Source organism: Penicillium coprophilum, assembly GCF_028826855.1.
Source record: "Penicillium coprophilum strain IBT 35676 chromosome Unknown utg000001l_segment0_segment0, whole genome shotgun sequence".
NCBI classification, from domain to species: domain Eukaryota; kingdom Fungi; phylum Ascomycota; class Eurotiomycetes; order Eurotiales; family Aspergillaceae; genus Penicillium; species Penicillium coprophilum.
This window is the reverse complement of record NW_026622720.1, coordinates 425,433-453,156: the sequence shown is the minus strand read 5'-3', so window position 1 is coordinate 453,156 and position 27,724 is coordinate 425,433. Positions and strand designations below refer to the sequence as shown.

The 27,724-nt window shown below is 43.4% G+C and overlaps 8 protein-coding genes across 8 annotated transcripts; 2 read left to right on the top strand and 6 right to left on the bottom strand.

Moving 5' to 3' along the window:
- Positions 1-9,420: 9,420 nt before the first annotated feature.
- On the bottom strand, positions 9,421-10,467 carry N7500_000173 (Major facilitator superfamily domain general substrate transporter; the record flags this gene model as incomplete). The annotated part of the gene is made up of 2 exons (XM_056671319.1): positions 9,421-9,841; positions 9,893-10,467. The coding sequence occupies 2 exons, from the start codon at positions 10,465-10,467 to the stop codon at positions 9,421-9,423; spliced, it is 996 nt and encodes a 331-aa protein (XP_056536892.1).
- Positions 10,468-10,523: 56 nt separating this feature from the next.
- N7500_000172 (Major facilitator superfamily domain general substrate transporter) lies at positions 10,524-11,085 on the bottom strand (the record flags this gene model as incomplete). Its single annotated transcript, XM_056671318.1, has 2 exons — positions 10,524-10,600; positions 10,710-11,085. 2 exons carry the CDS (start codon positions 11,083-11,085, stop codon positions 10,524-10,526), a joined length of 453 nt encoding a protein of 150 aa, XP_056536891.1.
- Positions 11,086-12,523: 1,438 nt separating this feature from the next.
- N7500_000171 (uncharacterized protein) lies at positions 12,524-14,801 on the bottom strand (the record flags this gene model as incomplete). Its single annotated transcript, XM_056671317.1, has 6 exons — positions 12,524-13,815; positions 13,954-14,098; positions 14,162-14,266; positions 14,320-14,421; positions 14,475-14,661; positions 14,716-14,801. The coding sequence occupies 6 exons, from the start codon at positions 14,799-14,801 to the stop codon at positions 12,524-12,526; spliced, it is 1,917 nt and encodes a 638-aa protein (XP_056536890.1).
- Positions 14,802-16,220: 1,419 nt separating this feature from the next.
- N7500_000170 (DNA-directed RNA polymerase core subunit RPB10) lies at positions 16,221-16,607 on the bottom strand (the record flags this gene model as incomplete). The annotated part of the gene is made up of 4 exons (XM_056671316.1): positions 16,221-16,263; positions 16,317-16,403; positions 16,459-16,517; positions 16,572-16,607. 4 exons carry the CDS (start codon positions 16,605-16,607, stop codon positions 16,221-16,223), a joined length of 225 nt encoding a protein of 74 aa, XP_056536889.1.
- A 335-nt stretch (positions 16,608-16,942) lies between these two features.
- N7500_000169 (WD repeat protein) lies at positions 16,943-19,752 on the top strand (the record flags this gene model as incomplete). The annotated part of the gene is made up of 3 exons (XM_056671315.1): positions 16,943-17,238; positions 17,296-18,017; positions 18,074-19,752. 3 exons carry the CDS (start codon positions 16,943-16,945, stop codon positions 19,750-19,752), a joined length of 2,697 nt encoding a protein of 898 aa, XP_056536888.1.
- A 323-nt stretch (positions 19,753-20,075) lies between these two features.
- N7500_000168 (Clr5 domain-containing protein) lies at positions 20,076-21,929 on the bottom strand (the record flags this gene model as incomplete). Its single annotated transcript, XM_056671314.1, has 2 exons — positions 20,076-21,753; positions 21,814-21,929. 2 exons carry the CDS (start codon positions 21,927-21,929, stop codon positions 20,076-20,078), a joined length of 1,794 nt encoding a protein of 597 aa, XP_056536887.1.
- A 622-nt stretch (positions 21,930-22,551) lies between these two features.
- Positions 22,552-23,853, bottom strand: N7500_000167 (uncharacterized protein; the record flags this gene model as incomplete). Its single annotated transcript, XM_056671313.1, has 1 exon — positions 22,552-23,853. The coding sequence occupies one exon, from the start codon at positions 23,851-23,853 to the stop codon at positions 22,552-22,554; it is 1,302 nt and encodes a 433-aa protein (XP_056536886.1).
- Positions 23,854-24,910: 1,057 nt separating this feature from the next.
- N7500_000166 (Het-C domain-containing protein) lies at positions 24,911-27,699 on the top strand (the record flags this gene model as incomplete). Its single annotated transcript, XM_056671312.1, has 4 exons — positions 24,911-25,242; positions 25,298-25,470; positions 25,527-27,390; positions 27,450-27,699. 4 exons carry the CDS (start codon positions 24,911-24,913, stop codon positions 27,697-27,699), a joined length of 2,619 nt encoding a protein of 872 aa, XP_056536885.1.
- Positions 27,700-27,724: the final 25 nt, after the last annotated feature.

Below are 27,724 nucleotides of genomic sequence, written 5' to 3'. Positions count from 1 at the left end.
AATACTTAAGTACTAGAACTAGATTATATACACCACTTCCCCTAAGGTTATAAACTAGTAGTAGGAAAACTTTAAAGAGAAGTATAACAATCTAATCTTCTAACCTCTTCTTAAGTATATTTAAGATAAATAGCTTAATAACTACCCTAAGCGCTTCCTTTATTATTATATCTCTTAGAACCTCTATCTTAGCGAGATAGCTACTTTACGCACTAAAGGAGGCTATTAGCTTCTAAAGTAGGAACTCTAAGTATTAATAAGTAATTTACTAGATATCCTTCTTATATTTAAGTGTGTGGTAAACCTTTAGTTTATAAAGATCTAAAATAAGATTAAGAAAGATAAGATTAGAAGGCTAACTACTATTCTACCTAGTTATAGATTACTTATTAGATAAATCTTAGTAAAGGTAATTTAGTATATAAAGGATCTACGCGTAAGATACCTTCTAGAAGGAGACAATAAACCGCCTATTCCCCTATTATACACTTATAATTCGAAGAATATAGCTAGGTTCCCTTATATCTACCTTATTTAGTAGTATAAGAATAAAAATAAGAGCCTTAAACCTAAGCTATTCTATTAATATTAGTATTTATATAGAGTAGCTACTCCACTAATTAATCCCTTACTTCTACTATAGGACCCTCTCTAGGTTCGATAGCGAGGACGTCCGTAAGGAGCGAGAAACTTTATTACCTAGTAAAGTAGTACCTAGTAAAGCGCTACCTAGTAAAGTACCTAGGATATCCTCTCCTCACTAGATCCCCTTACCTAGGATCGATCTACCTAGCGAGAACTATTAGTATTCGAATATATACTTTTATAGGAAGGTGGATAGGGATATAGATAGGGATATAGATAGGGACGTAGATATAGACGTGGACGTAGACACAGAACTAGTAGTGGTAAAACTGGTAGTGGTGAAACTGGTAGTGGTGAAGCTGGTAGTGGTGAAACTGGTAGTGGTGAAACTGGTAGTGGTAAAACTAGCAGTGCTAAAACTAGTAGTGCTAAAGTAGGGTGTGGTCGAGGGCGTAGACGTGGAGGAAAACGGGTGCGGGGAGGTATATAAAAAGAAGTATACACAATTTGTAGAGTAGATCAATACAGAAATCTATGAAATATACGATTTTTTCTTATTAAAATGTATGCTTTTTGTTACCAGCCAGTTCTTTAAACAAAAGAGTGCATTTCAACGAGAATACTAAGTACAGAGAGAGAAGGAAAAGGAAGAAAGAAAACTTCAGGACCGGATCCTTTGTATGGCCCTGTCACCACCAAGCATATAAACAATGCAAACTCTGTCAAGGCGGAAAGATTCGGTAGAATCCTTTCAGCGGAAATCTTTTCGGCAGAAAAGATCCACCTTCCAGATCGTCACATAACCCCCGACTAAGAATGTATTCAGTCCCTAAATGTTGGCTTGTCGTTATCCCTATAGTCCTCGAGGACTTAACCTTCGTTATTAGTATCAAGCCATTCCTATAGACGTATAGGAGGACCGGGTTTCGAAGGGTACTATATATAGAATTCCTATACTTTCCTCGGTGTATACTTTATATCACTGGTAGGATACCACTATAGATCGAGGTTATATCCTACCTATTACACTCTGTACTATAGCTTCCGATAATACGTCCTAGCGTCTAGGACCTTCTTAACTTCCTATTTATCTATCTCTCTAACCTATATTGGTGGAGGTAGGTCTATATATTGTCCTTCTAAGGGCTCTATTGTAGCTACCTTCCGTAGCTTACTTAGGTAAAAGATAGGGTATACTTAGATCGCCTCTAGTAGGTCTACCTTATAGGAGTTACCTACTTTCTTAGTGATCCTATATAGTCCGCTGGCTAGGTACAAGAGCTTTCTACTTAGTCGGTCCTAGAGCTAGTCCTTCGTTGTGATAAACACTAAGTCGCCGACTCCGAAATCCTCTTCTCGGCGGTACTTATTTACTTAGCGAATTTATAGCTATTGTGATTTTATAACTTATTCCTTAGTCTAAGTCTAGATATCCTATAACTTAGAGAGTATTTACACTATATCTTACTCGTTTGGTGTTACTATCCCTTAGTCTTTCTAGTCGAATATTATTAAAGGCTTATATCCTCTCTCTATAAAGAAAGGTGATTTCTTTATTATATCCTAGGGGAGAATCGAGGCTACAAAATCGACTATTAGTAAGATCTCTAACTAGTTATCCTAGTTTTATTCGATATATAGTCGTAACCTCTATACTATATACTGATTTACGATCTTACTCTACCTATCTATTTAGGGGTGGTATATAGTTAATAGCTTTCTCTTAATCCTAAGGATCCTATAGAATTTAGTCTAAAATTCGGAGATAAACTATCCTCTACAATCAGATATAATTATTTCTAGAATCCCTATGATTCGAATAATATAGTTAATAAATAATTGGGCTATCTATTTAGCGTTTATATCTTTATAATAAGGAATAGAGATTAGTCGCTTACTTAGTCGGTTAATAATAATAAAGATAGCGTTATAACTATAACGATCCTTAGGGAATAAATAGAAATCTATAGAGAGGTACTACTAAGGTCTCTTAGGAACTAGGAGAGGTTATAGCAATCTAGGTATTCGGTCTCTCTAAGCCTTTATATACTTATAGACTAAATAGTTATTAATATACCGCTTCACGTTAGTTACCTATCTATACTAGTAGTATCTTATAGACACTAGTTTCTTTAGTTTCTTAACTCCGGGATATATAGTTAACGGCTAATAGTGTATTTTATCGAGTAAGTATATATAGAGATCTCCTTTATTAGGGACCTTAAGTCGCCCTTTATAAAGAAGTAGCCTATCTAGCAATATCTATCGGGAGTTACTTCTATTCTATACTATTAGATAGAATTCGTTTAGCTCTAAGCTCTAATAGTTAGCTTCTTTTATCCGCTTAACGATCTTAACTATCTCTATTTCTTCTAAGTAGATCGGAGCTAAATAAGTTAGATAGACTCCTTCTTTAAGATAGTTCTTTAGGAGTATTATAAACTATTATCTATTATCTATATAAGGAGATCCCTTTCGTGATAGAATATCGGTAATAATATTCTTATTCCTAGGATAGTATTTAATCACAAAATAGAATTAGGATAAGAACTTACTCTACCTTACTTATCGCTAGTTTATCTATCACGCTATTATAAAGTACTTAAGTGACTAATAATCTATAAGGATCTCGAAACGATTTCTCTAAGATAGACCTTTAAGCTTAGGTCTCTATTCCTATAGAGCACGAATAATTATAAGGAGCTCTTTATCGCGTACTTTGTAATTTAATTCTATAGGTTATATTATCTTCGAATAGAACGCTATAGGGTACTAAAAATCTTCCTTCTTATAGTACTAAGAAAGTACTACTCCTAGAACTCTATTAGATATATCTATCTTAACCTAAGTCTATCGAGTTAGATTATAGTGTCGGAGGATTAGTACACTAACTAGCTTCCTCTTTAAGGTTTAGAATACCTTTTTATAGTTCTCTAACTACTTAAATAGAATATCCTACCTTATTAATCGATATAATAGCTTTAAAACTACACTATATCCTTAAATAAATTATTAGTAGAAGTTATAGAATCCTAGGAATAACTATACTCCTTTCACTATATTTAGCACTATCTATAATTAGACTATATAAGTCTTCTCTAGGTTAATAGCTATACTATTAGTACTTATAATAAACCTAAGGAACTTAGTCTTCTTTATAGAAAACTTAGATTTCGGTAAGGTAACTTATAACCCTACTTTTTATAGATAACTAAGTATCTCTCTAATCTATCGCTAGTAATCTTTAATATTCTTACTATAGATTAAGATATTATCTAGAAAGGTAACTATATATTTATATAGGTATTCTTAAAGAATATTATTTATAAATCTCTAAAAGGTTATAGATCTATTTATTAATCTAAATAGTGTTACTTTATATTTAAAGGATCTATATCTTATATAGAATATAGTAAGGTCCTCTACCTCCAGTATTAAACGAATCCGGTAGAAGCCTTACTAGATATTAAGCTTTATATAGATCTTAGCCTTACTTATTTATTATAGTACCTTATCGATTAGTGGTAGAGGGTAATAGTCTTTCTTTATGATTACGTTTAATCTCCGGAAATTAATATAGAATTAAAGTCCCCTATTAGGTTTTCTTACTATTAAGATTAGGGATATATATAGGGCCGAACTCAGCACAATAAATCCTTTTTTAAGATTATTAAGGATATATTTCTTCGCTACCTTTAACTCTTTAAGTGATAGCTTATAGAGTAGACAATATCTAGGTTACGCTTCCGCTTTAAGAATAATATTATAATCTATACTAGACCTATAGGGTAGTAACTTATCGGATTTTTTCTTCGAAAAGACTTCTACTAGGTTATAGTATTCTTTCGGAAGAGTCCTTAGGATTTAGTTAATTTCGGGGTCCTAAGCCTATATACTCTTTACTTTAATAATATAGTCGATCTTATAGAGCGAAGTAATAAAGGTTTCGATTTCTCTATTAGTCTTCCCTTTCTTATAGAGTCTATTAAAACTAATACCTCCGATAGCACTAATATTGATTATTAGTAATTTATCCTATCGTTAAGTCTTCGAGACTACTATCTTACTCCTATTATTTAGGTTATAACCTATCTTTTGTTATTCTTTAATTTACTAGTGTCTATACTATCGTTCCTAGGTATATCTATAGCTATCCTTTATTTCTAATTCCTTTCGGCTAAAAAGATAGTCTTATCGATTAATATTAGCTTAATAATTAGGGTTTAGTTTTAGTCTCTAGAGAATAGTGGTTAGTGTTAGTATTACTATCTTACTTAATACCTTATCAAAGAGAGTCTTCTTATCTAGCTAGATTATTTAGTATCGATAATAATCTAATAGGATATTATTGTCTATAAACTATTTCCTTCTAAGGATTATATTATATTTTCTAAGATTAGCGATTAATATCGGAACTTACTACTATATCCTACTATCTATATATATTGTAAGAAAGGTAATATATATTATTAGTTTACTAAGCTTCCTATTAAATCCTTAAACTAGACACTCCTATCCTATACTTTCGGCTTTTAATCTAAATTATTTACTAAGAAGTACACTTAACTCCCGGTTTAAGAATATATATCTATCTACTCCGGTATCACTAAGCGCTAAAATAGAAAAAGAGTATCTATTATATATTAGTCTAGTATCGAAAACTAAACTATCCCTAGGACCTCTAATCAACTTATATAAATCTAGTGAGTATAGTGATACCTTCTATCTACCTAGGTAGGAGACTTAACCTAGATATCGACTTTTCCCTGATCGTTATCCTTCTTATTGTTAAGCTTAATAATATAGGGAGAAGACTAAGCTATAGTAATAGTACTAACTAGCTTCTTCTTCGGATAGTCATAGGTTATATATCCTTACTCCTTATAGTTAAAGTATCGACCTTCTTTTATTAGGGTATCCCACTTAGCGCTTAAGAGTCTTCTAGGGTTAGAGCTTTCTTTACGTTTTATATAGGGGGTAAAGGTTAACTTTATAGTTAATCCTACTCCTATACTACCACTAGGAGTAATAGTGGATTATATATAGGAAGTAGTCTTTACCTCCTACTAGAGGTTAATCTCGTAAGATATACTCTAGTAAGTCTTAGAGAAAGATTCGAATATTATAGCTTCCTAATTAACTACCTATATTACCTAGCTCTATAGTAGATATAGTAGCTTCGAGTATAAGTCACACTTATAGTTCTCCTTAATTATAGTGGCTTCTTCTATAAGCTATATAAACTTAGTAAGGAAATTAGTAAAGCTATCCTTTAGCTTTATTATTAATTTATAGTACACTATATAGGCCTTAGTATATTGGTTCGGATTCGTAAAAATAGTTTTTAAGTGGATAATTATATCCTTAGTGTCTATATAGGGGTTACTTGACTTAGAGCTTATTTAGGGTCTAATATATAACTAGGCCTTCCCTTCGTAATAACTCTATATATAGAGCTTATAGTACACTAGTAATAGGTAGTAATCGGTATTCGCTTTAATTTTCTACCGGATAATAGTTTCCCACACTTTAAATCGGACTTCTTTACTATCGCTAAGTATCGGAGCGTTAGGTATCTTTATAGACTTCTAGGTAGTAGCGGCCTCCACAATCGGCGCGCCGACACTAGTCTAGCTCTAGAGATTCATAAGGCGAAAGGTAAGATCACCGCGTTTATAGATAGCGATATCTCGGTAGGCGATCGCCTTATCTCGCTCCTAAGTGAGCGCCTCGATGATTATCTTAGCCTTAATTTTGTTAGAATATAGGATAGCTAACTCGTCCTCTAATTCCTAGACTCTCTTTCTTAAGTTCTGGTATTTATAGGCGAGTTCGTGAAATCGTTTATAAGTCGGAGTCTTCCATAGTCGCTCACGAATAGAGAAGCCTTCTCTATTATTATTATCTTCCTTATATTCACTAGTACTAACTAGTCTCTACGGTTCGGGGATTAGGGTATTTAGGTTATAAGTAACTATCTCTTACTTATTACTATCTTCTTTATTAGATATAGCGATAGGCTACTTACCACGACTAGTAGCTAGGTTTCGCTTCGATCTAGCTATTCTAATTGGTCAGATATTAGGTTCGGGTTCGGGTTTCGGTTCGGATTAGGTCTTAGCTATACAATACCAAGGAACGAAAGTAGGGTAAAGCGGGACCGAGACTAATCACAATGATAGTCTATATAGTTATACTGCTTTGTTAGAATAAGAGTGGTACTTAGTATTATATTACTAGCTAGTTCTTTAAACAAAAGAGTGTATTTCAACGAGAATACTAAGTATAGAGAGAGAAGGAAAAGGAAGAAAGAAAACTTCAGGACCGGATCCTTTGTATGGCCCTATCACCACTAAGTATACAAACAATGTAAACTCTATCAAGGCGGAAAGATTCGGCAGAATCCTTTCAGCGGAAATCTTTTCGGCAGAAAAGATCCACCTTCCAGATCGTCACACTTTTTTACTATATAAACCAGAATTATATGGTTGTGGTAGAATATATGGCAGAAAACTCTATACTGGCCAAATTAAGGCAGAATTCAGTGTCGCACCCTATCGGGAAGGCGGTGACTGAATTTTCAGGCAGGGGGGGGTGGTGTGATCCAGAGGGGGGGTGGGTGTAACAACACCCTATTTTTAATAGTCTATAGTTAATAAATACTTAAATTAATAGAATACCACTATACTATAATTAATATAAATCTTTATCGGTAATCAATATAATATAAAGTCTATTAGCTTTAAACTTAGGGTAATTATATAGATTTTGTAACTTAATATTGTGATAATATAGTAATATTCGATGAACAAACTAGAACAGTTATAAAAAACAGTAATTTATTTGAATGACTTAGTATTATTATAAACGCTAAGACCTATATTTTATACAAAAATGGGTTTAAATGGGTTATTATTGGGTTATTGGGTTTAACCCATTGGGTTTTGGGTTGGGTTGGGTTATAGAGGGCGGAACCCAAAACCCAATGGGTTGGGTTTTGGGTCGGAGGTTCCGACCCAAAATGGGTTCTGCCGAAGTCTATTTGGACCTTATATAGGAGTAAGGTCACGTGGTATATACCTAAGCCCTTATAATATAGGTTACTTCGCTTCGCTCTGTAATAACCCCTACTAATTCCTAAGAGACCTTAGTAGTATCTCTCTATAGATTTCTATTTATTCCCTAAAGATTATTATAGTTATAATACTATCTTTATTATTATTAACTAATTAAATAAGCGACTAATCTCTATTCCTTATTATAAAGATATAAATACTAAATAGATAGCCTAATTATTTATTAACTATATTATTTAAATTATAGGGATTCTAGAAACGATTATATCTAATTATAGAGGATAGTTTATCTCCGAATTTTAGACTAAATTCTATAGGATCCTTAGGATTAAGAGAAAACTATTAACTATATACTACCCCTAAATAGATAGGTAGAGTAAGATTATAAATTAGTATATAGTATAGAGGTTATAACTATATATTAAATAAAACTAGGATAACTAGTTAGAGATTTTACTAATAGTTAATTTTATAGCTTTCATTCTCCCCTAGGATATAATAAAGAAATTATCTTTCTTTATAGAAAGAGGATATAAACCTTTAATAATATTTAACTAGAAAGACTAAGAGATAGTAATACTAAATAAGTAAGATATAGTATAAATACTCTCTAAGCTATAGGATATCTAGACTTAGACTAAGAAGTAAGTTATAAAGTTATAGTAGCTATAGATTTATAAGGGATCTTAGTAGCCTTCGGCCACTAGATAGTCCTTATAGAGCGAAGTGACAAGGTTTTTACCTAGTTAGGTACTAGGTTTTAATTGCGTAGTTACTATCGAATTTAGATTCAGGCGGTTTATATCATATAGTAAAGAATTATAATTACTAGGCTTAGCGGATATCTACTACTAGTAGAATTATTCTACTATTTCTTAGCGATAATATTTTTACCGTATTAGAACTCTATAGATTTAGACCTTATATAGGAGTAAGGTCACATGATGTATACATAAGCCCTTATGATATAGGTTACTTCGCTTCGCTCCGTAATTAAGCGAATAAGTACTACTAAGAAAAGGATTTTAGAGTTAGTGACTTAGTATTTATTATAATAAAGGACTAGCTCTAGGATTAGCTAAGTAGAAAGCTCTTATACCTAGCTAGTAGGCTATATAAGATTATTAAGAAAGTAGGTAAGTCCTATAAGATAGATCTACTAGAGATAATCTAAGTATACCCTATCTTTTACCTAAGTAAGCTATAAAAGGTAGCTATAATAGAGCCCTTAGAAGGATAATATATAGACATACCTCTACTAATATAGGTTAGGGAGATAGATAAATAGGAAGTTAAGAAGGTTCTAGACACTAGGATATATTACTAGAAGCTATAATATAAAGTATAATAGGTAGGATATAACCTTAATTTATAAGAGTATCCCACTAGTGATATAAAGTATATACTAAGGAAAGTATAGGAGTTCTATATATAGTACCCCTTAAAACCTAGTCCTTCTATATATAAATAGGAATAGCTTAATACTAATAAAGAAGATTAACTCCTTAAGGACTATAGTAATAATAATAAACTAGTATTTAAGGACTAATTATATTCTTAGTTAGGGGTTATATAACAATCTAGAAGGTAGATCCTTTCTACCGAGAAGATTCTACTGGATATTTCTATCTTAATAGAGTTTATATTGTTTGAATGTTTAGGGTGATAGGACCCCACAAAGGATCCTGTCTTATAGTTTTCTTTCTTCCTTTTCCTTCTCTCTTTGTACTTAGTATCTCGTTGAAATGCACTCTTTTGTTCAAAGAACTGGCTGGTAACACTCAGAGGCATCGTCCGCTCTTCCAGTAAGCCCACCGGTTTTCGTTTCGTCAGCAGTAGCAAATCCATACTGGATCGCGACACGCTCAATATCCTCGTCAGAAAGGTAAGGTAGCTCATTTGCAGCGCGCACGTAGCTGATATTTTCGGAGAAGCCCTTGGCAAATATCAGATCAATTTCTTCCAGAGAGCGTCGGGCAGTCTCGGGGTAGAAAAAGTAGATAACGGGTAAGAAGCAAGCGTTCATCCCTGCAAAGAAGAGATATGTTCCCCATTTAATCTTTTTGATCATGATCGGGGTCACCATCACAATCAAAAAGTTGAAAAGCCAGTTGGAACATGTTGAAAGTGCATTGGCTTTGGCACGGGTCTTGATTGGGCTGATTTCAGCTGGGTACAACCTATAATTCCATCAGTAAAATATAAATCTGAGACTTAGGCCTAGGACGCACCAGGGCAGTGGCAACCAGGTAGCACCAAAGCTAGCAATGTAGATAAAAAGACCAAAAGCAGCACCCTTGGCTGGGCCGGCCTTGTCTGAAACCAAGCAAGCGAAGGTGATAAGCATCGAGACCATCTGGCCAACAGTACCGTACAGAAAAAGCTTGCGACGACCAACTCGTTCAATCAGAAACCAAGAAGCAGTGGCAAATATAGAGTAGACAATCATGTTGACACCACCGAGAATAGATGGAAGCTTTCCCTCCAGCTTGATTGAGTCCCTGAAAAGGATAGGCAAGTAGTAGATAACAGCATTGCATCCACCAATCTGTTGCATGAGCTGGGATGACACCCCGAGGAGCATACGGCGGAAGTGCTGAGTCTTGCCACCGGTAAAGACGGCGGACATTGGGGTGGTCTTCCCCATCTGACCAGAGGCGCGGATAGACTCCATGATGATGTTCTTCTGGAGATTTACCTCGTGGGACTGCGGTTCGGCCCCTAGGAGTGCAGCAATAACTTCCTCCCCTTCCTCGTAGCGTTCGCGCGTGAAAAGCCAGCGCGGCGACTCGGGTAGAAGAATCATACCGACGATAATGAACAAGCCAAACACGCACTGGAAGGCAATAGGGAAACGCCAAATCAGATCAGGGGGCCATACGATGCGCCAAAATCAATCCAATAAGCAATCAGTGTACCAAACGCAATGGTACCACCCTCTATACAGATGAGAAGACCCCGATTTGAGGTCCGAGAGCACTCTAGATTCAAAATTAACAATCTGACTCTGCGGTAACATGATTTTATGTCAATTCATTGAATACCTACCGGCCTGGTAGGTGGGGATGGTGGAAGTGTTCATTCCATTACCCACGCCAGTGATTATACGCCCGATGGTAAACTGTGCGAGGGGCTGCTTGTCGGCATAAGAAGTCACCTGCACGATCACCCCAAGGATCATGATTATAGCACCGCTGATTATACCCCTACGACGACCGAGCCAGTCACCCCATATGAGCATGAATATGGCACCAAAGAGGCAGCCTGGGGTAATCTTAGCATCAAGCTGGAAATCCGAACCAATGCTTATTCTCGAAGACTTACCAATCTCATAGAGAGCAGTGACGGTGCCCTGCATAGTTGCATTTCCTTTCAGCTCGGTCAGGATATCAGTGAAAGCTTGAGCGTCAATGATACCACTCATGATACCCTCTACAGCAGATCTTATTAGCACATCACTCTGCCTGGTTTGGATCAATACCACACACGATCATAACCGAACAACAGAAATCCCATTGTCGCAGTTGTGCTAACCGCACGCGACAAGAGCTTTCCGGACATGCCGGCGAAGGTAGGAACGACCATGGCGATGCAGGTATCCCAATTGATATAAAGATGATGCCAGGGCCGAGGAACGCTGTATGGCTATATATATATATATATATATATATATATCTTATCCAGGGAAAGAAGGAAATGGGAAGGTATAGGGCTTTGTGAACCTCAAGGAGCAGTTCCTGAGGGAACAGGCTCAATCCTTATATAAACATGGCTCTCACCGTGGACGAGGCACCAAGCTCGGACTATGTGTGTTCCCTCGTAGGGACCCAGAAAACCCGGGGGATGTGGTGAATACCCCACCGTGGAATGGCAAGGGAAAAAAAAAGGGGGGTAAACAGAAAAGAAAAGAAAAAGATGTCAAGCCGAGGGCAGAGTTGTCTACCCGACTAGGAAAGGGGACCAAACACGAATCTCACATGCATATAGGCCGGTAGAAACTAAATAGTAAGCCTAAAGCTAATCCAATGCTCAGTTGAGAATCAAAGCTATCTTGATATCTATATCTCGATATATCTGTATCTCGATTTCGATCTCTATCTCCGAAGCAAATATACCGGTATAGATTTACCTTCACCATGTATATCTGAGGGAAGTGAACTATTCGATTAATCATTCTATCCCGTCCCTAGGTATTCCCTGCGACCACATGATCCAAGTCTCAGTTGCCCAGTTCCCACTAAGCCAAATTCAACGTGGCTTGATGCGCCATGCTTTTCAAACGGCAGGCTTCCGAAGGCGCAGAACATTCTCACCATGAGTATGATGTTTAGATCTACGCCGTACGTGCAGATAGATTGAAATTTCGACTCCCCTATCGTGTAGGATTGAAGACAGTGTCACACATTTCTAGGATATAGATATTCGAATCTGATCAGATAACTCCATTTCACTCGCCCCCGGATGAGGGATGAGCTGCATACATCTGGGGTAGGAGTGGATCAACCATGTGAAATTAATTAAATGCAATGTAACATCGCCTACAAGGATCCTGGCAAACGAATGTGAAATATATGCCTTTTATCCTCGAGGCTGAAAGCAAATTGAGATTCCACCCACTCAGAGTTATGGACGTATGGACCACAAAACAAGTCCAAACTCCAACGAGAACCCATTAGGGGAGAATACCAACCCCAAATATGGAATATAAAACCAATTCTGTACACAATAGGAGCACGACAAGATACACTCGCCCCCCACGTCCTACGTCGGATGTCGACGAGTTGCGCGTAACTCATCATTCCCAACAGGGGAGAGCACCTTCCATAGGACACAGTGCAAACTGGTCGTAATAGGCCCAGATGCTAGGTCTGGATAATCACACCCTTGCGGCCCATCGCCTCTTCAATATGGAACCCAAAGACGAGCCGGTAGAGGTCACGAAGCCAGGAGTACTGGCCGCTTTGCAGCATTGCCTGGCATGCATGCGCAACATCAATGGCACCCACTCGGGCTTGCAGACCAACACTTCGGAACGTCGGGTCAAATGCCACTACCTTTCTATAATTCTTCAATAACGACGTCTGCCACGCCGCGGAGCCAAATGCGTCCGAGGGAAGTGATTTCACAAAGGATGAGAGATTCTGGCTCCCACCCCGTTGGTACCCACTGATTATGGCAGCTTTGGTGATCAGGATCTTTAATCGCGTGAGATTTGGGTCTTCCGAGATAGTGGTCACGGTGTTGGCCGAGGACGCAGTGTGACCGGATGACCGGGACTGCTCCGAAATACTGGATGCATTGGATGACCACTTGGTATGAGGGTTACTATGCCCGTTCCCATAACCCAATACGAGTATATTGGGAATCGGAGCCTCGTCGGGTGAGGTCGTTGCAATGTCCTCGAATATAGTGGTGGGAGTCTCGGGGTTGCCGAGTTGGCTCATTGGATCATCACCAAAATCCAACTCTGACTGCTGCGAGGTTTGATGGAATGCCTGGGAGAATGTGGTTTGGCTCGGCCGAGGTGTTCCTCGATCTGAGTTGCGCAAATTATGGAGGGTCCAGCCCTCGCGGAAGAGATCGCAAAGCTCCCAGCAGGCTTGAACCGCAGACCCTAACAACTCCTCATCCAGTGGCTTCTCTTCCCTCTTACTCTGGCGAATACTGAAGAGCATCTCGGCTAATGTCCAACATGCACTTAGGAGAGAGTCTGTCTCCGTGATGTGGGTGCGCTGCTTCATGAGACGGTGACACAAAGTGATATAAAAGTCCAAGGTTCTTTCGCGGAAAGCATCGGGAAGATTTCGATCGTGCGTGTTGTAAAGGTGATTATTCAACTCAAAGCTCACCCGTAAGACCGAGTCAGATAGGTCAGTATCGCGAATACGAGCCTCGAATAGTGCCTGGCAGAAATCTCGACAGAGATCAAGAGTCGGATGGATTTGCGATGCATAGTCGTCGTCGCGTGTGTCATAAAGCTTCTGACACAGCCTCCAACATGAACGCCACGCATCCTCTTGCATATCATCGTTGTGGGATTTGAGAAGACGTTCTCGATGGATATAACTAAGATTGGCCAGCGTATTACATAGTGTCCAGCATTCGTCAAGAGCAGCTCTTAAGGCGTTGATTTCGGCCTCTTTGCTTGTTAGTCCTGGATTAAGATTAGTAAGGTTTGTTAGGACTCAAATGTATCTACTCTCATGGTGATACCTTCAGGGATATCTTCAAACACGGTCAGCAAGGACTATCATGAAACAAAGCACGACATGAAAGAAATCAGCTATAGTACCTTGCAAGCTACTCGAACGGGTGCGTCTCTCAAACTCTTCGAACTCATGCCTTGTTTGTGCACGTGGCGTCGCTCGCTCGGTACAGTCATTGGCGAGACTGATGGATGTTGTCAATGGGGGCGGTGATATTGGACTATTGCCAAACTGTATGGGCTCAGGTCCATTAGCCCCTGGTATAAAACGGGGAAAGACCGTCATGGAAAATACCTTCCTCGTCCTTGTAGGTACATTTATTATATCAGTTCGCTCATCTGAACTGACTGAAGGCGACTGTGACTTCTCCGTGCCCTCAAAAGTGGGCTGCATTGGCGCCTAGGTAGATTCACCATTAGCCAACCCGGCAACAGTCCTGATGGGATTCGTACAAAATCACCAAATCCTGGCGGAGCATGTATCACCGACTGCGGAGGTTCATCGTCGTCCGATCTTGTGCTGTTTCCTAAATGATTTGGATATTCGGTTTGGATCTACACGGTGTGAGCGCAACTGCAATGTATAGCCTCACACGCGTTGTACATACTGTGAGTCCTGGCTGAGAAGGAACCACAGATCCACGTATAGGTTCGGGAGGGCTATCATCTCCATTTGAATCGCAATCATCACAATCATCACAATCCTCTTCATTGGCGGCCCCTGATAAGTTCTTTATCGGCTCCGAAGCAGAGAAGTGGGAACTCTCATTCTCATTGAAAACCTCGTCAAGAGACCTGTTTACGCATGAGCGACACTCCGAGGAACCAGTGCACCAGTGAGTATCTTACATTGAAATCGAGCGTGGAGAATGGTAAGCCGGACTTGCGGAGTCGACGTGGTATGGTAGGACAGATAGCGGCGACCTCACGGCCATAGCCGAATGTATATGGGATATAAGAAAACAAAGCTCAAGGGAAAGGAGAAATAAAAAAAGATGGGGGGCGCAACACTCGAGGGAGCTGAGCCCGGTCCCTTATCGCTTACCTAGCGCATACTACACGTGATATCTGTTTCTTCAATACATCTGCATACTTGGATGGTTAGGTTGGGAGGAGGGTATAGCGGATACAGCGCTGAATTCGAAGTCCTGATTTGACATTGACAAATGTCCTAATATGTGAATTGAAGGCCGATTGCAGAAAGAAAGACCTTGAGAAAGGTGTAGTGTGAAGCAATTGTATAGCTATTATTGTAATACATCTTTGCTCTCTAATTGGTGAAAGCTGATGGAAGCGCTTTTGTCCTGGATGCGGTATAGTCCAATGCAGCTCCCCTCCATATGAGTGGCCGAGGGAAGTCGAGATGCATGCTCATCACGGCGCTTAGTTTACCCCTCGGATAGGAATTTAGCTTGAGAATTTTCAGGAATTTGTTCGGATTGGACGCCTTTGATTTGCGAATTTCAAGGGGAAACCAAAATAGTGGAAACCAACAGCGCATCTATGGATGCCCATGTAATCGGGGCAGATAGATCCATATTGGGTATGCTGCAGATCTAAAAGAGGTCTCGAGCTCCATCAGAGGCGTTCAAGCGGGGAATTTACCAGTTTATATCGGGCTAGACTGTTGGGCACAACTCATCTAATGTACATCCTCCATACGGGAGTACGAAGTACGATTTACATGTCGTATACCTTTGTTTTCTGTGGATCAATCGACCTGGTCATTGCTAGGAACATGGAAATGCAAATGCCTCCTGACGTCTGAGACCAGCGGATCAATTCACGCTGCAAATCTGGCTATACTTCGAGCCAAAGACCAAGCAGTGGCGTTCGGGTGAAAAAAAAGGGTTGGGCTACGAATGGTGCTTGCCCAATGTTGGTGGGTCAGACTGCAAACCGCTGAGCTGTAAATTCATTGAAGATAATGATAACCAAAACGCAAATACCTTCCTTGACGCCATATGTGTAGAGTACAACGCCGCCCTAAATGCAAATACCGGAAGAGACACCTGTGAGGAACTTCATCCTATCCCCGGCGGAGCGTGGGCCCGTCACATCTCAAACCACTTCACCGCTCTCAGAGGAATCCCAAACTGGCAGCATCGGAATGTGGCGACCAGCCAAAACCAATGACCATGCCATTAAGTTCAAGTAGCCGGTGTTTCTTTTTCTTTTGCTTGCAAACTTCAAGATGACCACTATGTCTCCGAACCGACATTATTCGAAAAGGCGGATGGTCGGCCTGGCATGGCTGCATAGTAGAGGAGAATAGGGTATTTGTGTGATCTTTTGACGGGAGGACCTCAGCTTGAAGTCGACCACAGGTTGAGTCGCGTGAGAAGATAATTGGCTTATGCTTGAGCCTTGGAGCGATCTTTCTCGGCGGAATTGTAACTATGGAAAATGAGCAACAATCCTTGGGAATAACAAAATGACAAGAAATGTACCGGAGGAGCTTCTCGATCAGATCGACATGGGTCATGATCATTCGTCGGCAGCAGTACCGTCTGCAGCCAAGTTGGTCCATAGCGTCACTGTAAAAGAGTTTGTTAGCCAGGAACAAATGTGACAGAGGGGAGGGTATCATACCCATCCGGGACACCATCGTCCAAAAGCTGCAGGTAACGCTCCCAGAGGTCACCGACGACCTATAACCGGAAGTTTAGTAAAGAATCAGATATCACTGAAAAACAGCTGCTTACCTTGCCGCATGAGAAACAACGGACAGGGATAATCATTTCGAGGGCGATCAAGCAGCTGATTCAGAGAATGAGAAATGAATAATCAACGTCGATTGAAGGTGAGTGATGTCGCTTTGAGCCAAACTTTTTTCCCGCGAAGATTGAAGGTCGATCTAACCGAATCGGGAAAAATACAATTTTCTGCCAGCAATGCCCGCCTTATTTTTCCCTTGGGAAAAAAAAGTAGACGGATCTGCCATAACGGTCCCCAGACTCAAGTCTTTACAACTGTGCCTCAAATTTGCAAAAGCTATGATTGTCTGAGTCGCTTAACCAACAATTGAAATTTTTTTTTTTCTTCCTGTGTTCTCGGTCCTGCTTCACTTGCAAAGATGGCGGCCAATCAATCAGCACGACAGCAAAAACGATCCCGGCTTAGCGATGCGGCGTCCGAGAAGCCTGCCAAGTCAAATGGAGAGCGATCTAAAAGGCGCAGAGTCTCTGGAGCCAATGAAAACCAAAGCCACCAGACCGTCGAGTCAACCGACAGTGTCAAGGAGGTTTCCAATGGCGATGTCCAGACACAAGATGTTGAAACTAAACAAAAAGGCTTCGCGCCATGGTCTTTCTCACGTCCCGTTGGCGGTCGTTACAACAATTTAGATCCAATTCTGACCGATGATGAAACGTGAGGACTATTTCTGTTCACAGATAGTGAGGCGCGTTCTGACATTTTTTACCCCAGATATCTCCTTGTCGGACTCGACACGGCCGTTCAAGTATTTGCAACCTCAACCTCTCGCCTATCACGCACGCTACAAATGGAGGCTGGCCAGCAGATCATTGGATTCAGCGTCTGCCCCGAGGACCAGGAAAGCCTCTACATTTTCACCTCTTCGGGCTCTATCAGCAAATGGAATTGGAGTTCTGGAAAGCGCATCACACGCTGGGAGACCACCTGCACAACTATTTCAATGGGCCTAGCCTCGGTGGGTAAAGAAGGAAACACAGCCGCAGTTTCCTTCTCCATAGTCTCGCAAAAGGAGGGAAAAAGACAGATCTTGATCAGCACACTGGGAGACAAGAAGATTCAAGGCACCACTGCCCTTGAGACAAGCCAGAAGATCAATAGCATCAAGGTTACCCACGGTGGCCGAGTGATCATCGCTAGTGACGGAAAGCATCTGTTCATGGGTACCACAACCAGCGCAGAGCTCGAAAACCTTGAGACTGTCCAGTACACCTGGCGCGAGGCGATCCTTCCTGTCAATGCGACTTGCTTTGACATCCAGATCAAAGGTTCGGAATCCATCGATCTAGCAGTAGGAGAGAGCGGCGGTTCAATTCTCATCTACCAGAACGTTTTGAATACCCTCTTTGCCAAGGACCTCAATGATAAGAAGTCTTCGCCCAGAAAGTTGCATTGGCACAGAGGCTCTGTGAACACTGTCCGTTGGTCTAAAGACGGTATGTCCACTGCGTGTCTATGTTTTTGAGGGAAAGAGATTGCTCACATTCATCAGGAAACTACATCATCTCTGGTGGTCAGGAGTCGGTCATGGTTCTCTGGCAATTGGACACTGGCCGGAAGCAATTCCTTCCCCATCTTTCCTCCCCTATTTGTAACATTGTCGTCTCCGCCAGTGGCAGCTCGTATGTGGTTAAATTGGCCGATAACTCTGTCATGATCTTGTCGACAAGAGAATTGCAACCTCTCACCACCATCACCGGATTGCAATTGTGCCCAGACATGTCGGGCTCTGTCGAGCCCTTCAAGGGATCTGTCGTGGCGAAATTGCACCCGCAGCAACCAGAGCGGTTGATTGTGGCCGTCCCGGCTTCTCACCAGCTTACTCAAAACCAACATGGCTCTCAGCCTGCAAATGCGGCCGTGCTTCAGACATATGATACCCGTGCCAACTCCAATATCTCCCGCCAAGCCCTTGCGCGAACCAATGCGACTACTTTGAGCGTCAGCCCTGAAGGGTCTCAAATTGTTGCACCCGATGTTAAGCACTTGGATATAGTGCATGATGCGAAGTGGTTGGCTACCGTTGATACCTGGGCCCCTCATCCCCAGGACGTGGAAGCCCTAGATCGCTCTTCTAATGCTAAATCCACTGCCGCCCCCCGCCCGGAGGTCTTTTTGAAGTTTTGGAAGTGGGACACTTCCTCTGACACATGGGAACTGGTCACTCGTGTTGATGGTCCTCATTTCTCTAAGAATCACCACTCAGCCGTGCTTGGTCTGGTGGCTCGGCCCGGTGCCCACGAGTTTGCAACTCTAGGTTCCGACTCTGTTCTCCGCTTCTGGTGCCCAACTGCGAAATACCGAAGCGGTCTGAAAGCCAAAGAACAACTAGAGCAGCCTCTGAACACGTGGAAGTGCCGTGGCACCGTTGACCTAGAGGGATGTCTCAAGCCCACCAAGGATCATCTTCTGGATGCGGCTTGTATGAGTTTTTCCGAGGATGGCTCAGTATTGGCTGTTTGCCTGCCGTCGACATCGGCTGCAAACGATGGCCTTGTCCTCCTGATCGATGCACGAAACTGCTCTGTCCACTACCGACGCACCGGTGTTTTCCTTGGAAACCCTTGCTCAACAAGTTTCCTGGGAAGCCATTTGATCGTTGCTTCTACCCACTCGGTGGCTGCCTGGGACACAGTTGACGATGTCGTTAAAACAATCCAGTTGTCGGAGTCCGTGGATTCGCCTGCCGGGAACTCAAAATTCATTGCCGTAAATCCCAGAACAAAGTCATTGGCAATTGTTACGAGTTCGTCACACAAGAAACGACGCAAGGTGCGATTCCAAATTAAGATCTACGATGTCCCATCCTTTGAGGTGGTGTTCCAGGAAACCCTGCAGACCTCTCCGGTTGCACTGCTCTCAGATGCTTATTCCGGTGATTATATCGTCGTGGACTCCGCGGCAACTGTGCAACGACTCGGCTGTCTGGAAAAGGCTCCCCAGAAGACCCAGAACAACCAGTCTCGTGATGTGACTGGCCAACTCGATAATGGATTGGCAACTCTCTTCACCCGTGGACCGGAGAGGCCATTCGCTCAATCTGACGACGTCGATGAATTTTCTGCTCAAACCAAGGGACTAGCTAGTGTATTTGGTGAGACTCCATCGTTCTCCTTGCCTGCTATTGGAGTCCTTTTTAGGAATGTGGTCCAAACACTCGGCGCCAACTAAGCAGATGAGTTTCGTCCATGGCAATTTCTTATTCGGTGCACAGGTGTAGCGGTTAACAGGGGTTTTCTGTTTTTGAACATTGGAATTGTGAACAGCGAACAATGTATATGTATAAGGTCACCTTTAGGACCCCCAAAAACTTTATGATTTATCTTTTACTACACAAGTCCCTCGTGGTATCGAGCATCTCGTAATCAGTCACGGAAGAATGTCTTATTTATTCTATTTCTGACAATAAAATTGCGTCCATTCTCTTAATATGGGGGTAATAATCGCTGTTTAGCTAAACCGTATCTACGCCTTGCCACCAGGGCAGACAGTTTTCATATCTGTCCCAAGGTAAAATCAAGCAACGCCTTCCTTCCGTGGATATGAGTCAAGTATGCATCCAATTCGTGATCATCGTCGATTGAGAATCGAATCTCGTTCCCTTCCTCATCCCTATCAATGCCCTCGATTCGGGCGATGATTGAATAGGGATACCTGACGCCAATCAATTGCCGGAGCTCTTCCACTGTTCGTGTGGCTAGTTTTTCGAGCCAGGGTTTTTGTGTTGTTTCTTGTGACTGGTCCCTCGAATCAACATGGAGCCAGACGGGAGTATGTAGTAATGCGGAACTGAGCATGGGATCCACATATTCAAAGCCATTGCCTGCGTCGTGGTGTGGATTGGCCGAGAAGGACGGGTCGTTCGCAGCCTGGAGTAGTGAAGGGTCAATTTGCATATCGCCAATTTCAGTAGCCGAAATGGGTGCACTGGCCAGCGCCTGAGAGGCCAAAGTACTAATTCCATTGCTGATCTCGTTGCTTAGCATGCCGCCCATAGAGGACGTGGACGGGGTTGGGTTTCGAGACTCGACACGTGCCGATGATCTCTTACGTGCCGGGTCTCGCTTCGTCTGGTCGTCTCGAAGCCTCTTCATAACATCACGACAGAGAACTTCTAGAGCCTTTAGTTTGTTGCCATGATCTGGGTCGGCTGGCCCAGGCGCGAGGATTTGCTGAAGCAGCTCCGAGTTCGCAATCCATTGCTCTTTGAGTTCTTTCCAGTGTTCATCGCCAGCCTCTAACTTGCTTGTGAAGTGATCCACCTTCAAGGTGTCATAGAACGCATTTCGAATCTGCCGACTTTCTTCCGGGTTGATCCCCAGAGCATTTTTCGCCTCCGCGATCGTCATGCGTCTCTCTAGAGTCCGCATTCGTTTGGTGACATCGGTGCACACAACATCGAGTGCAAGGGCCTTCGCGTCACGTTGGGTAGGATCTGTGTTAAACACCAGTTGGAGGTGCGCGGATTCTTGGATCAATTTGTCTTTCGCAGCTTGCCATCTCTCAGGGCCAGCTGCGGTTTTCTTGATGAAGCCTGCTTCTTCGCAGATTCGCTGGAAATGGTCTCTAATCTGCCGGTACATAGTGTTGTCTAGATTGAGGTACTGCTTGCTCTCATCGATAGTTGTCTCCGATGGAAAGCGTGGAGGCCCCGGAGGGTCAGCCGGCAGCCCGGCCCATCCTCGAGTCCGACGACGACGTTTTCGCGATGCCCAGCGTTCTGCACTTTCAGTCTTTAGGCGGTCTAGTCGCTCTTGGCGTTTTGCGATGACCTCTGGCGAGAGAGCCGGGGACTCAGTTGTTGGGCGTTCACCATCTGTTTGTGTAAGGGGAGGATGGGGATCGTCGAGAGCACTTTCGACCTTGTATACTTCCTGTTGTAAGGCGAGTAGGCCCTCATCCTCCGGTGGGACAGCTTGTTCCTCGACATTTGACTGGGACTTCATTCCATTGGGGACTCGCAGCAGCCAGCGATTTTTTGCGCGCACTCGCATTAATTCCCTCTCTTTAATCTCAAAGCCTTCATCATTCAAGATACGAAGCATGTCCCGCTGGCTTGTGTTCCGTTCCCAAAGCTGTTTAACTCGGGCGACGAGCTCAATATTCTTGTGCGCTGGATTTTGTTTCGACGGAAAGCCCCATCGTTTGAACTGAGTCTGAAAGGCACGTTTGCTAGAGAAGTGACGAAAATCAATTGGTGTCTAACAGACGAAAGCGAGTGTATACACTTACCTGGGCGCAAACTGACATGCAGTCCGCATGTACTCCATGATCTCTTCCAACGCCTTCTTTTCCTGGATGTACATCTGGAAGCAGATTTCCCGCTTTCCGGACCAATCGTACACCATGATGAAGGAGACGCTCCCCTCCGTGGAGGTGCGTCTATTGGCAGAAATAGATAAAGCTGGAAGATGTGGAGCTTATCAGGCGGTTGTTGTCGCTGCTGTGCGCCGTAGTCCTGGGGGAAATTTGGGGAAGAAGCGGACAACGCAGTTTGGACACGTGACTACATCCCTCGATAACATTGACGACGTTGAACACTACATTTACAGAGCACAAGTGAATAATTGTATGAGATCCATTTCATAATTTGGTCTGGGACCATTGGGGAATCATATCCCACATTTCTCATCCATGCATAAAAGAAATGCGCTTGGAAATGCTATGTCCCAATCCCTAGGACACTCGACCTGCAATCGCCTAGAGATGCCAAACGCATGCGTTGCAAAGACAGCAATCCAGACGCCGTGTATCTTGCTCATATGGAGCGCTATCTCCATCAAGGTGCAAAAAAAAAAAAAAAAAAAAAAAAAAAAAAAAACAGAAGACTCCGAGATCAAACACCAGGGGAACAATCAATCGCCCGCTCATTGGAAGTATGAACTTGGAACAAAAAAAAAAAAAGAGAAAGGAGACGAAACAAAGGAAAAAAACAAAGGAAAAAAAAAAAAACGACGCAAGATGCCAGAATCAATGAAGTTTCTTGATCTTGCGTCGCAATTTGAACACTCGAGTTCGAAGCCAGGTCATGAAGAGAACCCATGTGCTTTTTGATTGGGATTTCCAAGAGACCGAGGTTTGGGGCTCATGCACGGATCTTTGGGGTTTCTCGGAGATCTCTTCCCTAGACTGTACAGGAGACTCGGGATCTTCCGACACGTGTCGCTTCAGGCGACGCCGGGAGCCCCTCTCTTCGGCTTTGATCTGTTGTTTTTCAAGCCGGCGATTTTTTGCGGCCTCTTTATCCTCAAATGCCTGGCGAGCAGCCTGAACTGTGGCTGCACGGGATATGGGATCGGTGCTAGTTCGGGTTCGGGATCGGAAGACGAAGTCGAGGGAGGTTCTGGACATCGGAGATGCAGTACCATCAGTCTCCCGCGAGTATCCAAAGGACGGTCGACTGGTCACATTGGTCTGTGAAATCCCGGGGAGACGGGTAAAAGAATCATCTTGGATCTGCAATGACAGCCGGGGTAGGGCCGGGCCTGAAGGACTACGGGTTTCTTGGATAGACACAGGTTCCGACTCGGGGCTTTCGGCCAGTTCGTCGCTATCATGGCTCGACTCCTCGTAAGATCGGCCTAGTGGTGGAGTGTACGCTCGAGGCGTCTGTCGCATGGGGTGCACATACTGGGATCCGGGCTTGCTCGCAGTCGAGCTAGATCCATTTGAGAACTGAGAGGTCCCACTTGTAGATCGATTGTGAAGACCGGAAGGCGTTCTTTTAAAAGTCACACCTGTGAGGGACCCGCTGCGTTGGCGCTCCCGCTCGAAATTCATGTAAATCCCCAATCCTTCTTGGTCAGTGGACGATCGGGACAGATCGATTGAGGTCGACGGTGGATCATCCCGAGAGAGTTTCCGCAGAATGGGCTTGATATGGACCTTGGATTTCATTGATTTGCTTTTGTGAGGGCGAGAGTGAAGAGCTTCGGAGGATATGTTGTCTTCAGAAGCATGCATCAACTGCTGTCTCGAATTCCACGGTTGTTCGCCCGGTGTGGTATCATGCATGGCCATGCTTGAAGCCATGGAGTTGCGCTTTTTGAGGTTGACTGGAGAATGCGAATTGTCGGCAAGATCGGGAAAGGGGAATTGATCATGAGAGTTGGGATCTCGAGACGGAAAGATATGATAGGAGGCAGTCCTTCCAGTCTCAATGCCCGGTCTCGCCTGTTTAGAACTCTGGAGCGATCCAGATTCTCCCACCAGTCGGTTTTTCATGACTGGAAAGGCCGACTCTCGAGAGTATGAATCGTCGGCGCGCGCCATGGTCGGGACTTGACGGCTTATGTTTTTGTGTTTTTTTGTTTTTGTTTTTTTTAGTAAGAAGATGTGTGATACATTGCGAACACCTGAATGGAGACCACAGTATGGGAGAGGTAGAAGAATCCAAGGGAAAGGAAGATGAGAGGTGCCGGGTAATCAAGTGTGAGGGGGCGCATCAGCGCATCAGCGGGGAAAGTACTAAGATAAGCACTTATGCGGGAGAGATGAATGATTTGACATTCGCATTTCGAGTAGAACGAGTAGAAGAAAAAGGAAGTTACGCAGTGGGATAGAGAAGAGTAAGTGTAAGAGTATATATTTCAAGAAAAAGGAGACGGCGGTGAAGCCGGAGACAGACGGAAATCGAGACCGCATGCGGCTTTGACTCCTATTCTCTCCTATCCCCTTTTTTTTTCTCCCTATTCTTGGATCTTCTAGTTCTTCTCTAGTCCCTCTAGTCCCTTGAGTTTGATTAGTTTAATTCGATTTCAATTAGTTTGGTTAGTTTGTTTCTCTCGTTCTATTTTAATGTATTCCCCTATATTATATTATTATTCCTCCCTATTTCCCCCTAATCCCATTAGACCCCAGCTACACGATATATGTTGCTAGGTAATACTCCATACTGCGTACCCCGATATGACATAAGAATCCCTCCTAACCTATCAGCTATATCTATACATAGAGCATCTAAACAAAAAGACAAAACAATATACAAAACCTCATTCAGCAGAGACATCGAAAAAACAAAAAAAAAACCCCGAGACCAAGAACTTCAAAAAAAAAAAAAAGACCAGACAAAAGACCGAAAAGATAGACATTACTATTTAAATGTACATTTGTATACATGTTACATGTTATACATGTTGTACATGCATATGTACAGACCACATGCCAAGATGCACTCTTCCCCCACCAGTGTTTGACCTGTGTAAATTGGTGGGGTGGAAACTTGACCTTTTTCTTTCTCTCTATTTTCTTCTCTTCTTCTTTGTATCTCTTTTCTTTTCTTCTCCTATTTCTGGCAGGAAAATAACCCGATATCATATCATTCTCAACCATGGGTCTGTCCTTGCAGAACCTGGGGTTGTCCTTGTTGGTCCTGGTCGCTTTCTCCGGTCAGGCATATGCATTTGGTGCGGGTAATATCGCCTCTCTTTCCCGCCTGGAAGGTCAAAACTGGCGGCATGGAGATATTGAGGATGCCCTTTTGACTCTGTTCATGGCAAGAGTCGCTGGTGGTAAGAAATTCAGCAAGCTGGACGTGAAGCGGGTCTACTTCGGTAACTGGTTGCGTGATTACAGCCAAGCAGTCGATGTGGGTACCGTCAAGTATGTTAGTGCTGAAGCCATCCGTATCCTACTCTGGGTACTGGGCTTCATGAGTTTTGGGTGAGTTGTGGCAGGGCATAGAATTATAGGTACGTTCGCTGAGACTCAGAAAAAGATACGGAACCAAAGAGTTTGAGGTCACCACGGAACGTCTTGGATGTTATCAGCCTACCGAGCATATTGATAATCCCTTGGGGTACGCCATCGGGGAGGATGCGCGTGACTACGATCGTCGACTGCGTGGCCCCGTCGACGAAGAGCGAGAGCTTTCAGTGGATCCCCGCACCGGTATGAAATCTGATCATGCGGTGATCGTTATTGGGCTAACCTCAACCGAAACACAGGCTTGAAGCACTACATCGCAACGGAGGATCTGGGTATCGACACCTCGGCTGCGTTGATTCGCCGTGTGCTCGGCCGCTCGATTCAGCTGGGTCGTCGTTACGGCCAATCCGGGAACAAGGACGACCTATATGAAGCTCTACGACTGTTGGGCACGGGATTGCACTGCCTGGAAGATTACGCTGCTCACTCTAACTACACCGAACTCAGTCTGATTGAAATGGGAGAGACAGAGGTCTTCCCTCACGTTGGACGCAACACTAAGCTGCAAGTGAGAGGTGTCGATGACGAAGTCTACCCAATCGTGACTGGTACCTTTGGCGGAGTTGATTTCTTTCATTCCGTACTGGGAGAGTTGTCAGATAAGACAATGCAGTCTGAGCTTGAGGGCTTGGAGAATGTCGTCGCTCAATCGGAGAATCAGGATGCCTCCGAGAGTTTCCTGCAAACTCTGCTGAGCAAGATTCCTGATGGGTTGCTGGGTGACAGTAACGACCAGACCGGTAAGATGGATGACTTCAAATCAAAGGCGGATGATGCCAAGCATGACGGCGAGAATGTCAATCCTCGGGAACCTGAAGATTGGGCTCTCTACCTGGACAATGTTCAGAAGCAGATCTACCCAGTCCTCGAGTGGCACGACAACCTACTGAAACAAATCAATGCGGCCATCGAAAAGATCCCAGTCTTACCCGACCTGATCGAGCAGATTCAGGATCAAATCACCATTTTTGTCTTTTCCATTCTGGCTCCTTATGTTCTTCCCATTATCAAGCAGGTCAAGTCCGAGCTCGAAACCGGTTCATCGGAAGTGATCCAAAGCAGTCGGGAGCAGCAGCATATTGTGTTCAACGATGATGACTGCTCAAACCCAACTCACTCAATGCTCTCAAAGGACCACTTCTCCAACATTTTGAATGAACCAGCTGGGCGTATTGCGTCAGCTGTTGTCAAATGGTCGGTTCCACAGCTCATGTCATGCTGGGATGATGAGAATGTCGATATCGACCGAACCCTTGACAGAATCATCTCCGGTGTTTTCCATCACCCGGCTCTTCGTGAGTCTGGACGTGATGGAGCTGCCGATATGCACCAAATCATGTTCTCCACGGTCGAGAAGTGGTGGAGCGAAAAGGACGATGAGGAGCGTGACATCCTCCGCGAGCAACTGAGCCGCGATGGTGTCCTAGAAGGCAAGAACCATAAAGATGGCGTGCAGGATTGTGGGCACGGATGTGGCAAGCCGCTCGCTCTTCCCAAGTCTCATGGGAGCTCTGGCGAGGGCCAAGGGTCCGGTGGCTCCGGTATTGAGAACCTTGCCTCCGAAGCCCTGGGAGGAGGCGCATTTGGAGGTATACTTGGTGGACTAGTAGGAGGCATGGGCTCTATGCTTCTGAACAACAGCGGCTCCAAGCCTGACCGAGAGAGCCCTGAGCCGCAGAACTATGACAGTGGAAATTCTTACCAGAGTCGACCCCAATATGAGAGCCAGCAATACGGAGGGGACTCTTACAATCAAATGCAGCCCCCTCGTCCGAGTGAATATGGACAGCCAAGCGAACCAAGTTACGGAGGCTATAGTCAGCCGCCGATTCATCGCGAAGAATACCGTCCCCGACCCCATGGGTACGAATATCAAAGCGAAACTGTTTATGAACAGCCTCCTGCGCGTCGCGATGAATACTCTGGCTACGCACCCCGAGCAGAGAATTTTGGCCGGGAGGAGCACCACCAATACCAGTCGGAAAGCCAGGGTTATTATCAGGAGCAGACACGGGAGACCTACCAAAGTGGCCAATATGAATATCAACGTACAGAGACGCAGTATGGATACGGAGGCCCGCCTCCCCGTCAGGAATATGGACAGTAAGCTGACTTGATTATTTGTGATTGGCTAGTCTATTATATTGACCATGAATGTACAGGGAGCCCTCTGGATATGGTAGACCGCAACCTGGCTATAATGAATATGAGAATTCCGGCTACAGGCCCCAGGAAGGATATGGTCAGCGCGAGTATGGCGATGGATACCGCCCCGAGCGACGATACGAGGACGAGGAGCGCCCCAGGTACCGTTCGAACTCTCGCGGTGGGAGCAGCGATGATGAGGAACGTTCACACCGACACCACCGACACCACCATCACCATGAACGGTCTGGTTCGGATTCGGATTAGGTAGGCTCAGCATTACCCCGGTTAT